We start from the raw sequence: 11,496 nt of genomic DNA on the forward strand, positions 1-11,496 counted from the left end.
TGGCCTTTATTTGTGAATGAGATGATGACAAAAGAAATGTTCCATTAAAATATATCACAACAAAAATGTTGGAATCACAGTAATCATAATAAATCAGTCAATTATTGCAGAACAAAACAGGTAGGGTCACATTTGAACTCCAAGCGTAAATCTGTACTATGACACTGAATGATTAATAAACTGTATCATACAGCAGAACAGTGAATAAAGAGAATAAAATGCCTTTGTAACTCTATAAATGCAATCTAAACAGTGACACGCGGGTGTGTTTACATTACGGACGTGACATTACATGGACGTGACGTCAAATGTTTTGAACTTCGGCGACCGCGCGCAGGGCTAGTGAATTAGCTAAACATTTTACGATTTATTGCCAGCTTGCCAACACAAGTTATACATTTTTACGAGCTGAGTTTTGTTATATTTTCATTCTTTTAGCCGTGTGGTTTGATCCAAAGGTGAGATGAACATCTAAAGGCCTTTTTTGCATGTTATAGGTCTATGCTAGTTAGCCATCGGCTACCAACTGGGCACAGATAAACAAACCATGACATCGGAATCAAATGACATGAATCAAATGTTTATCATTTGTCCACCGTGTTTATAAAATGTTAACTATAAGATTGATTGTACCATCGTATGATTAAACGCCGTAATAATGTGTAGAGATTGCGTGCAAGCGTTGCCGTTTTGCAAACGTTTTCCAACAAATGTAATAAAATTATTTGGGAACGTTAATTTAAAGAGGTGCACTGAATCGCGTATCCACGTCGAAGCACGCAAAACAAAAATCAGTTTTTGGACTATTTAGGCCTTGCATAAAAAATGCGTTTGTCTCAACTTTTTGTAACTTGTTTAACTTTTGAGCACCAAATGATACAGACTCTTAACCTTCACTTTGATGTCAGTTGATGTTGAGCACAATCTCCAGCATTCTGCCAGTTATTTAGCATCGTGTTTGTTTTCTGAAACATACCTGCATTAAAGCTTCTCGTATTTGTTCTCTGATAAATTGTAATTTCTTCTTTGTTATCGCTTCACCTTTATAATCCGACTAACGTTACATGAAGGATGGATCTTCAAAAAATAATCCACCACGCGCTGCACGACTTCATTTCTTCATATATTCCTCACGCGGATCTGAGGTGAAGGCGTGTCACTTCATACCTTTAATATTTAAAATTCTCCTCAATCATGAAAATATATCGTTGACCTTTTTTATTTTTATTTTGATTAGTACGCTAGATGATGTGATTTTGTCCTACATCACTGGGGTGCTAGAAGATTTGGGATTTCAAGAAAGTGTGGAGGAGAACTTTGATGTAGAGGTGTTTGTTGAAATGTTGGAGGCCTACATTCCTGGTTTCTCAGATATTGACAGGTAACTGTGGGCTGATGTCTCTCCAGTTTTCTCCTACTGAGATTTACAATTTGTTTTATTTTTTTATTTTCAATTTGTATTAAAATTGTATCATATTTTCATGCATTTTTGACTGTTATACTTTTTTTTCTTATAGTGTCAAAGTCTGTGAGATGATGTTTAATCTGGCATCAAAGTTGGCCTCAGCCCGAGATACAGGTCATTTTCCTTTCATAACATTGCATTTTTTATTATATTGTATTAGGTGCATTTGTTTTGAAAAAAAAAAAAAAAAAAGAAAGAAATATGATTCTTGTCTGTTAAAGAATCTGGAGAGATGAAAATAGAGGAAAGTAAATTTCCCCTCTCAGAAAGCTCTTCTTTAATCCATGGAGGTTCAAGAGAAAAGACACACAACTTCACAGTACAGGCAGAGGGAGCCACAGCTAAGGTAATGGGCCTTTCAAGCACATTCACAATGTACAAGATGCTGGCCAGCTGGTTGCCAAGTGAATAAGTGTTTGGAAATATGTTTTCAGGTTACTGAATCATCGTGGGACCAACAGGAGCAACATCTTCTTGAAATGTTTCCTAAATGCAGTGTGACTGAGGCCAGAAGTGCATTGTCGATTGCTAAAGGAGACATGGAGGAAGCTGTTCGTCTCATTATTGAGGGAGATGTCCAGCTTAAGTGCTCAATGTCTCTCGATGTAAGTTCAATTTGTACATCATAAAACTTTAATAGATAATTTTATAGATAAAATGATCTATAAATGTTTTTTTTTTTGCCTCTTAACTATTATTCAAGATTAATGTTTTTTATATATTTGAAAGGTATTATAGGGATATTTTGTTGCAAATCAGTTCAGTGATGATAAATAAAACTGTTAAAAAATATTTTTTGTTAATTGAAATGAGGCTAAAATAACATAAATATTCGAAAAACTTCGTTTTAAATTTTAAGAAAATTAAATGTTTAGTCATATATTTGTTAAAAGAAAAAGTTTAAGTATTAAAATAACAAAAATAAATCGAAGCTAAAAAGAAAAAAGTTTAAAAAAAAAATTAAACAAGCACAAAAGTACTCTGACTTTAACAAAAATTACAATAAAAATTTTATTATATAAATATGAACGTATACTATAATAGTATATAGATAATACTAAAATAACACTGATGCCTTAAAGTTGTATATTTTCAGGCAAACCAAGGGAAGACGGTTTCTGCTGAAGTTGATCAGAAACTTAAAGCAAGCATTTTAGAAAAGTGAGTTGTTACCTTGATCTCACTTTTTATATTGGATATCACTGCCAGCTGAAAAAAAGCTTAATCAAATGTTTGGACCCGCAGGTACATGCTGGTTGATAGTGAAGAAGACAAGATAGTGCACAGACCAGTCACTCCTAAAGAAGTATGTTTTCAGTGATAACATTATATAATATTGATGAATTATGTAGATATTAATTCTTTTCACTTCCTATATGGTCATCTGCAGGCTCCTAAGAAACTGGTGCGCTATCACGGCAGTCAGGTGGTCACCACAAAGGGAGAGCGTTACCATCTAGTCAAGAAAGAAGAACCGGATGACATGAAGAAGACTTACGTTAGTCTCAAACCAGCACGCAAATATCGCTTTCATTGATAAAAGGCATTTTGCTGATGGACCATTCAGAGTCAGCCCTCCGTGTTTTTGATATTTGTGTCTGGTTATCTGTGACTGGAAACAGATGTTTTAGTTTTTATTTAAATGTATCTTGGTCCAAATGTGTGTCCATTTACATAGATGGTGCTGGAGGTTTTGGTTCTTGGGAGTTTAGATGTTTGAATTGACTTGATCTGTGTAATCTCCCAGTGAGTCCTTATCTTACTCTATTTTTTTTAACTACTTTTTACTAAAGCCTTAAGCTATACCTAAAAACATGGTGTTTACATATGACATACATAATTTTACTGAAAGTCATTGACATGTTCTGCAAAGTGGTTGTTTTGTTATAAAATCAACCAGTTATGATTATTTTCGGTGGCAGGAAACGGTTGAACAACAGTGTTTGCATTATGTGTTTATTTTCATATACAGAAATAAAAAGACTCCATAAATGTTCGTACAGAGACTATAGAATAGCAGGGTCTGTGTGACAGTTGATTTGAGATGTAGTTCACTAACAATGTCTGCCTGTTAATTCGGGATTCAGCTCCACATATACACTGGACAAGCTTTGGATAGACCAAAGCTTCATCTGCATATTTTCTAGTTACTTTTTTTTTTCTTCTATATTTATTGTGCAGTTGCTATGCATAGATTTAGAAATGGACGTGCTTTGTGTTCACTATTAACAATTGTATTGTCATATCCACATTACACCAGTATTTAAGATTTGTTTGTGCTTGATGTACTCCATGTTGTCTTTGCCACTGAATCGCTGTATCCGCTGTCAACATTAGCGGTCACCTCCACCCACCACCACCATGACCCTGAAACTGAAGTGCAGTGATTAGATTCAAATAAATATTAGCGTTATTTTTCAAGTACTGGTGTTTTTGAGAATAACTAGTAAATAATTGTTTTACGAAAGTTGTCATTCCTCATTTGTCTACTTTAAATGATTTTAAACTAAAAGCGGTTTTGAAACTGATTTTTCTACCTTTAAAGTATACTAAAGAGAATAATGAGGTTGTGTTTAAAGAATAAATTAATTTTAGTGTGGAGGAATATACACATCTGAAAGACACAAAGGTGAGAAAAAAAAACAACATGTTTTAATTTAAAAACTTGAACAGACAAAACCACTTTAAGCCACTCAGAAATCAGTACGGAGAACTACAGAAATCTAAAGATCATGCAGATAGTCTGAAGTAACAGGTTCGGTTCTCTTCTATTTTTACACTACTTGGATCACACTCTAAAGCACGTCAAACAATATTAGAACACTTGTTAATTATTTTAAAAGACATGTCTGTGAAAGGCCAAACACTTAAACAAATAATCTTGTCCAAATGTTATATTCCTATGTAATCTTTGTAAGAATGCCTATAACAAGAGTTAGAATTAATTTCATATTGTGTGTTCTTAATGACAGGCAATTTATATAAGATGACTACTATCATTGATGGTACACTGTTTGACAATTTGGCAAAATATAAAGTCAGCTAATACACATCCATGAAATACCAATATGTGTATGTAATGAAGAAAACTTTGAAACACTGTATATTCATTAAAGAATTAAAGTGGCCATTTGTGTTGTTTGCTTTCTTCTCTGAACAAAAGTGGAAATTGTATCTTAAAAGCACAAATTTTAACAACAAAAAAGAAATTAACAGGATAAAACCAAAGAGTTGAACTGCATTTTCAAAGACTTAAATCTAGACCAAATCATTCCAAATCTTTTATTTCCTTTCAATTCATGGTGACAGCTAACACTTGGCAGGTGTAGTTCATTCTAAGTTACAATCCATACAGAAATGGTACCACAGAAACTAAAACAATTGCCTTATAGTACACTTACCTAAAAAAAAAAAAATTCAACATTTTAATTCAGCGAGTCAGCTACCAAAGGATAAGAAATCCTTTGTTGTAAAAACATATTGTGGCTGACCGTTGTATTCTGCATTACCTCTATCATAACAGAAACAAGGTTAAGCCATGAGATCAAATTCAAAAGCAAACTCACAAAAAAAAAAAAAACATCATAAAATGTATCAACAGTTTAAAACCGTCAATGAGCTGATGGTAGGGTTCAAGTTGTAAATCATCCTCCTCTGTGGATATGCTCGAGGCACTCTGCCAGTTTCACTGCACGGACTCTGAACCACAGGAGTTAAATCGTGACATATGGCACCTTCTTTGTCCCAACATGGGACAAAACCTGACAACAGGCGCTCTGGGTGGTGCAAAAGTGCTTTACAGTCTCTGCTAATGCATTCGTCTATTTTTTAGCATGTAATGCTGCACACATACGAATTTAAGGACTTGTTCAGGAGAGATCCACTCAAGATTCCTCACCAGTGGTTTTCCCTCTTAACACCAACACAGAACTAGCTATAATGGGTCCAGTAAATGAAAGCAGACAAAAGGCAGGAGTCTTTATACTTCCAAAATACTGCCATGCACTGGCAACAGCCTCTTTCAACAGCCTGAATGTACACACAAGCATATACTCATATCCACACACACATATAAACAGACCTTAGCAGCACACTAAAGAGTGGCCTTTAACTCAGTCCATGATCATATCTGCCCTTGATCATCATGTTCAGCAACGGACCAACCTGTTGAAAACAGGGATTTAAAAAAATAATCTTGAATACCTCATTAGAATATGAGAAGCAAAATGACACGCAGTATGTTTTTTGTGCCTTTTTTTCATAAAACTATATTTAATGATTAAAAAACAACAGCTGCCAGGCATGACCTTAAAAGTTTAAGAATTCGTGCTCTCATTTAATTTGTAGAAAGGCGAATTCCCCGTCTTTGAACAAACATACATTTAACAATTAAAGTAGTGGAAGAAAAAGGTTATTCATTTTTGCTCTAGTCACAGTCAAATGTAGGCGTGCACAATTATATTCAGGTTTAAAGCAGGTTAGCCACAAATATACGTGTAATTGGGTTATTGTCAAGGTCAAAATACACAGGGAATTCCTTAATGCATTATTCATATCTGAGGACCTAAAAACGGAAAAGGCTTTGATTGACTGTTCTACTTCTCTGTACCTCATGCGGGTCCCTCAAGGCCTCTCCCAACATCTTCTCTATGTTCCTCATTATGGCCACCTTCTGATGAGCTTTCAAAGGGTACTCTATCCTCTTTGGAGTGGGTGCCCCCTGGAAATATTTTGTACAATATTGGTTGATTGGTGCTAAGATATATCATGTTTACAAATAAGACAGTGGATGAGATGGTGCTGCAAAAGCATACCTTGTACCAGAAGTTTACTGTGAGGGTCACTCCTCCATTCAACAGGGACTCAATGTGATGCCACCTATATCAAATGAAAAATGCCTACATTTATCATTTAAGATAATTTCATAAACCAATACAGTATTATGCAAAACTTTTGGGGTCATTAAGATATAATAAAAACATATTCAGCAAGAATGCTTAATTATAAAAACGCATAAATCTATATCTAATAATTATGTTATTTTGAACTCTTTATTCATCAAAGAATCCTGAAAAAAAAGAAAAGAAAAGAAAATGTTTCTTGAGCACCAAATCAGCATATTAGAATGATTTCTGCAGGATTTCTGGTGTAAAGGTGCTGAAAATTCAGCTTTGCCATAACAGGATTCAATTACATTTTAAATGATATAAAAATAAAAACAGACAAAAAAACTATTTTGAATAGTTATTTCATAGAATTTCTGTTCTTAACTGTAATTCATAATCAAATGAATGCAACCTAAGAGAGCATAAACCTCCCTCGAAAACATTTTTTAAATCTTACTGAGCCAAACCTTTAAACAGTAGGGGACAACAATATATTTTCTGAATTTAAATAATTGACTTTTAAATATGTTCACCCATTTTTGGATTGCTTTATCATTCCTTAATCATATAAAAATGCATTTAGAACTAAATATTCTAAAACTATTCTAAAATGAATAGTTTTTTTTTTTTTTTTTTTTTTTACATACAATAACATTCCTTTGCTATTTATGTTTAAGACTATTTAGATAAGAGCAGCATGCCTGCAGGAAAGTCAAACTGAAAAACCATTCAAATCCCACACCGGACATTCCTTCCACACCTGCCAAACTGTGATGGTTCTCTTAACAAAGTGTGCACTTTACACATATAAACTGCACTCTTACACAGCTAATGAAAACCTGCTAGGAAAGTTTTTGAGAGACTTAAACCATTACATAGCAACAAGCTTCACTTTTGAAACGTTTGCCTGATTTTAAGTACATATGCAGCATGATGCCCCGTGCACCACTCTTTGTCCATGTGTCAGAGTAGAGTTCAGATATACACACACAAGGAAAGTCTGAGAACATTTGAAAAACAGTACAACATTCTGGTGTTCACTCTCTAATTCAAACGGAGGCCCTTCTGTAACACTAGGTTAAAAGAAGATGAAAGGTGTTCACACTCAGGCAGCCATGAGGAAAAAGGATGGACTGTAGAATTACACAGCTGGTTGGCATCATTTTGCCCTCCAGTGACTAGGGGGAGCAAGGAGTTGGAAGACCAAGCCGTCATGGCTGAGTCACTCTCACAGGCTTGAAACTAAGTCAGCAGCCCATGGAGGAAGAGAGCCAGAGGCCTGCTGAATATTCCTAACAGCTTTTCCCAAGCACTCATCCTGTTTGCCTTTAGTTGGTCAAACAGATAATTCCTTATCAAACTCCACATTTGGTTGAGCCAGACTGGCAAAATTACACATTTCATCTTAAAGTAATCACTGTGACCAATCTTTTCCATGTATTTGAAAGCAATCTTACCAGTACATTGGGATGTATAAGACATCACCTGGTCCCACAACAGCCTCATATCCAACAGCATTTGTGAAATTAGGAAACTTGTCATAATCTGGATTTTCAAAATCGACCTATGAATGCAAACAAAATAAAATAAAAAAATCTTATTGTTAGTCTTAAAGAGTATGAAAAAAGTTTTTCAGCCAATGGTTCTCAAACCTTTCATACCAAAAACAACATTTGTACAACATTCGGTCTAGAGGCCATTTGGGTATCCCAGCAACATAGAGAGAAGAACTGCAGATTAATATTTGTGAAGTGTTATTGCTAATTTGAGATCTGTAAAAAATGCTTTCTGGGACCTAGTATAAATCAAACACAATTATCAGCATATTTTCTGGCATCTCTGTTTGTTTAATGTTTTTGCATTCACTGCTCTCAAATCAGCCCACTCATTGTAGAGGAGTGGAAAAAGTCATGTGACAAACTGATGAATATAATATTTAGCTTTTTTTGTCAATATTGTTAACTTGAACATTAGTTTGCATGCTGTATTGCTGAAGTACAAAGTAGGCTATGCAATAGATTACTAAACATAATACAGCAAAAAAAAAAAAAAAAAATTAGAGCAGACTAAACTTCTGGGGTAATCACACATACCAAAAATTGAGAACTGCTGGTCTAGAGTTTTATCAAACATACACTACCTGACTCTGTCGGTCACATGGGTGATGAACTGGGTAAGGATAGAGGCAGTCAAACTGGTCTGGAGGAAAGAGGATGCATCTCTTATGTCCTTTGATTTGTGCAAAGAAATTCTGCTGCTCATCATAGTGTGCTGGTGTCACATTGCCTGGTGGGACACAAAAAATTAGATGGTTACTGCACCAAATTAAATGTAGACAATTTTCAAGTAGTAGTAGATGTATCATTTTATTTAATGTCATGTCAGCATCTGTGGGCTTTTTTCCAAGGCAAAAACTTAATTTCAAAAATACAAATAACAAACACAAAAACCAAGGAAATAAATAAACACCACAAGATTTTTATAATTAACAATAAAAATTCTAAATTCTACAATGTTGCTGAATAAGTGAATTAACTTCATAAAAGAGCTTTCTACTGACATTAAAACCGGGATAGTCAAAAAAAAAAAGAAAAGGGATTTGTTTGACAGTTTTCAAGAGGAAAAGCCAATCATTATATTTTAACTAATCATGCCAATAAATGATATAGAGAATAAGTTGCACTGAAACTGTATACCTTCCATGCCTATGAGCAGCAAATTTGAGGTCAGCGGTCCCCAGTTTCGTTTAGCTTGCTGTTTGTTAATCCAGTTCCAATTGAATCCAAGGAAATCCACCACTATTTTTCGGCCGACTGTATCATTCAGAGTTTGTTGCAAGTACACTCTACAAATTACACAGCAATTTCATTTCACATATTAAAAATGTCACAAATTTAATCTAACTTCAAAATGCAGTTCTACCTATCAGAATTTTTGAAAAAAGACAGAGCAACCGTCTTTGTTTTTATGGCAAACATAGTTACAAATCAATGTGCCTTCACTTTAAAAAATAAAAAAATTCACCTTTCTTTTCCACCTTGTTTCTCTGTTTGATGCATCTTGTCCACAAACTCAGAAAATTTCATCTCTATTCGACGAGATTTGGGTACAAAGTCCTGAAAGTTTGCCATTTTCTTCTCGTCATAATACAAGAATTTGTGATTTTCTGCTATGTAAACAGAGAAGTCCCCATTTCCAATGTTCTCTTGCAAGTAGGGTATGTCCCATTTTAGAGCTGGATATACTAAATTGGTGTCTGTTAATACAACAGGCTCCTACAAAAGAAAAAGAAAAATTAATTTACTTAGAAGATTAATCAGTCAGACATAATGGTTTTAAAAACAACAGATATGTAATATATATGAATGCTATTTTTGGTGAGTCATTCTTAGTTTCTGTTCATCATTCTGTAAGCGCAATCACCTTTAACTTTGCTGCATGTTTCCTGCAGACCCAAACACACTATCACACTCATGGTTGCATTCAAACGCAAATATTTATACAACATCTTAAATACTACATTAAACCGAACTGCAAAAAATACGCTCCGAGTCGTGCAGCCACAGTGACCCCTCCAAGGCTCGCCGTTTATTTGACAGAATTATCCTGATGCAGCAGCATAAAAAAAGTGGCAAGTGCTACGTGACCAGAAGAACGTAGACTGTTCCAGCACGCGCATTGAACAATCCACGCTCTCGCGCTCCGCTGCAGCTACACCAGACGACCGCTAACTTACAGGAACAAACCACCATGCAACGCCAAAGACTTTTAAATGTAAATTACTAATATATACATGGTATTAAATAAAAATTATTAAACAACTTAGTATTGAACTATGATTCAGGAATGATCCTGATCTCGTGTTCATATATATATATATATATATATATATATATATATATATATATATAAAACATTCTTTTAAAAAAATCATTCATTCTAAAAGAATTCTAACGATTGCTCTCGTAAACAGCTAAAATTGTTCACTGTCACTGTTTACAGGAGACAGCAATCAACACAACATGAACAACGTGCTTCGACTGATCTCATTACAGCCCACTACCACAGTAGTTTCTGTGTACAGATTAAGACTTTGATTATACTTTAAATTTATAAGATAAGATATTTTTCTACTTTGTTTTAATACTTTTCCTTTCTGTTTGGTTCGGAAACCACTCCCTCCCTAGGCCGTGTAAAAACACTATAAAATGTGTATACGTCTGATCTATCATTAAATAATATAAATAAATGCAATATATATTATAACATCTAGTTAAAACGTTAACAAATTGTTTTAGGAAATGCACTAAATTACGATATCTAACTGAGATAATGTAAGTTAACGCGAACTTTTCACGTTATGTAGAAATTATAAATACCGAACCGTTTACTAATTTACTAATCTACATTTAAAACATAACTTAAAATGGCAGTTTCAAACCGAACTATGTTGTAACTAAGGGATAAACTTATTTATAACTGATCAAATTTGTCTGCTTATTGGGATCTGACCTAAGTTACTTAAAGGATCTCTGTCAAAAACATTAAGAAGTTGCAGCAATAATCCCAGCACGATCTGTGTTTTGTCCTATTAGACAAATGTGTTTAATAGCCTGCTGTTTGAGTTTGGTTAAATCAGCATTTCATTTTAGAGCACCTTGCACCCATCCAAACGAATCTCCAGTCATCTGTCGCACTCGAAAAAGATGCAGAATAAATTTGCAAACATGTTAATGTTACCTCGTTATTGATGAGGACCTCGGCACGCGGATCTGTATGGGATAGTCGCGGTATCTGTCGTGTTGGAAAAGTATACTGTCGAAGCTGCGACTCATTACAGCCTGTGTCGCGAAGATCTGTGAAGGCGGCGGCGGCGGCAGCTCCATCGGTCTCTGCTGGGTCCGCCTCAGCCACAGTCGCGGCTGCCATGTCCTCTAAGTGCGCCAGAGGATTGCTGTTACTTCACAGTAAAGTCGCACGAGGGTGTACGGCACAGCCGTTAAGCAGAGAGAGGAGCAGCGAGCGCGAGAACCGCGAAACGCAAACAGCGATCACCCGAACGGAGCAACCCTCGCAGTCATACAAGCAGCATGATGAAAACAGACAAACCCTCGAAGCTTTCTTAACACCCACCGGAAGTGTTTT

The 11,496-nt window shown here is 35.1% G+C and overlaps 2 protein-coding genes across 4 annotated transcripts; one reads left to right on the forward strand and one right to left on the reverse strand.

Annotated features, from left to right (window-relative positions):
- Positions 1 to 291: 291 nt before the first annotated feature.
- LOC113096514 (CUE domain-containing protein 2-like) lies at positions 292 to 3,420 on the forward strand. 2 transcript variants are annotated; one of them, XM_026261941.1, is made up of 9 exons: positions 292 to 458; positions 1,071 to 1,145; positions 1,238 to 1,381; positions 1,518 to 1,579; positions 1,687 to 1,811; positions 1,900 to 2,070; positions 2,562 to 2,626; positions 2,711 to 2,771; positions 2,856 to 3,420. In XM_026261941.1, the coding sequence occupies exons 2-9, from the start codon at positions 1,072 to 1,074 to the stop codon at positions 3,000 to 3,002; spliced, it is 849 nt and encodes a 282-aa protein (XP_026117726.1). In that variant the 5' UTR covers positions 292 to 458; position 1,071; the 3' UTR covers positions 3,003 to 3,420. The 2 variants fall into 2 exon arrangements, with proteins under 2 accessions (XP_026117726.1, XP_026117727.1); XM_026261942.1 differs by lacking the exon at positions 292 to 458 and having other exon boundaries at positions 467 to 1,145.
- A 56-nt stretch (positions 3,421 to 3,476) lies between these two features.
- Positions 3,477 to 11,496, reverse strand: LOC113096513 (hypoxia-inducible factor 1-alpha inhibitor-like). 2 transcript variants are annotated; one of them, XM_026261940.1, is made up of 9 exons: positions 11,092 to 11,496; positions 9,376 to 9,626; positions 9,048 to 9,196; positions 8,492 to 8,637; positions 7,809 to 7,915; positions 6,280 to 6,343; positions 6,075 to 6,185; positions 5,547 to 5,629; positions 3,477 to 3,838 (listed from the first exon to the last, which is right to left on the reverse strand). In XM_026261940.1, the coding sequence occupies exons 1-8, from the start codon at positions 11,278 to 11,280 to the stop codon at positions 5,573 to 5,575; spliced, it is 1,074 nt and encodes a 357-aa protein (XP_026117725.1). In that variant the 5' UTR covers positions 11,281 to 11,496; the 3' UTR covers positions 3,477 to 3,838; positions 5,547 to 5,572. The 2 variants fall into 2 exon arrangements, with proteins under 2 accessions (XP_026117725.1, XP_026117724.1); XM_026261939.1 differs by lacking the exon at positions 3,477 to 3,838 and having other exon boundaries at positions 4,096 to 5,629; positions 11,092 to 11,495.

Source organism: Carassius auratus, unplaced genomic scaffold (genome assembly GCF_003368295.1).
Source record: "Carassius auratus strain Wakin unplaced genomic scaffold, ASM336829v1 scaf_tig00215962, whole genome shotgun sequence".
Classification (NCBI taxonomy): domain Eukaryota; kingdom Metazoa; phylum Chordata; class Actinopteri; order Cypriniformes; family Cyprinidae; genus Carassius; species Carassius auratus.

Excerpts from the sequence above, each read along its gene's own strand:
- LOC113096514 (XM_026261941.1), top strand. The coding sequence starts at position 1,072 with ATGGATCTTCAAAAAATAATCCACCACGCGCTGCACGACTTCATTTCT. Across the intron at positions 1,382-1,517 it reads GGTTTCTCAGATATTGACAG|TGTCAAAGTCTGTGAGATGA; the intron begins GTAACTGTGGGC and ends TTTTTCTTATAG. Across the intron at positions 2,071-2,561 it reads AGTGCTCAATGTCTCTCGAT|GCAAACCAAGGGAAGACGGT; the intron begins GTAAGTTCAATT and ends GTATATTTTCAG.
- LOC113096513 (XM_026261940.1), bottom strand. The coding sequence starts at position 11,280 with ATGGCAGCCGCGACTGTGGCTGAGGCGGACCCAGCAGAGACCGATGGA. Across the intron at positions 8,638-9,047 it reads GCTGCTCATAGGCATGGAAG|GCAATGTGACACCAGCACAC; the intron begins GTATACAGTTTC and ends GTGTCCCACCAG. Across the intron at positions 5,630-6,074 it reads CCTTGAGGGACCCGCATGAG|GTTGGTCCGTTGCTGAACAT; the intron begins GTACAGAGAAGT and ends TGTTTTCAACAG.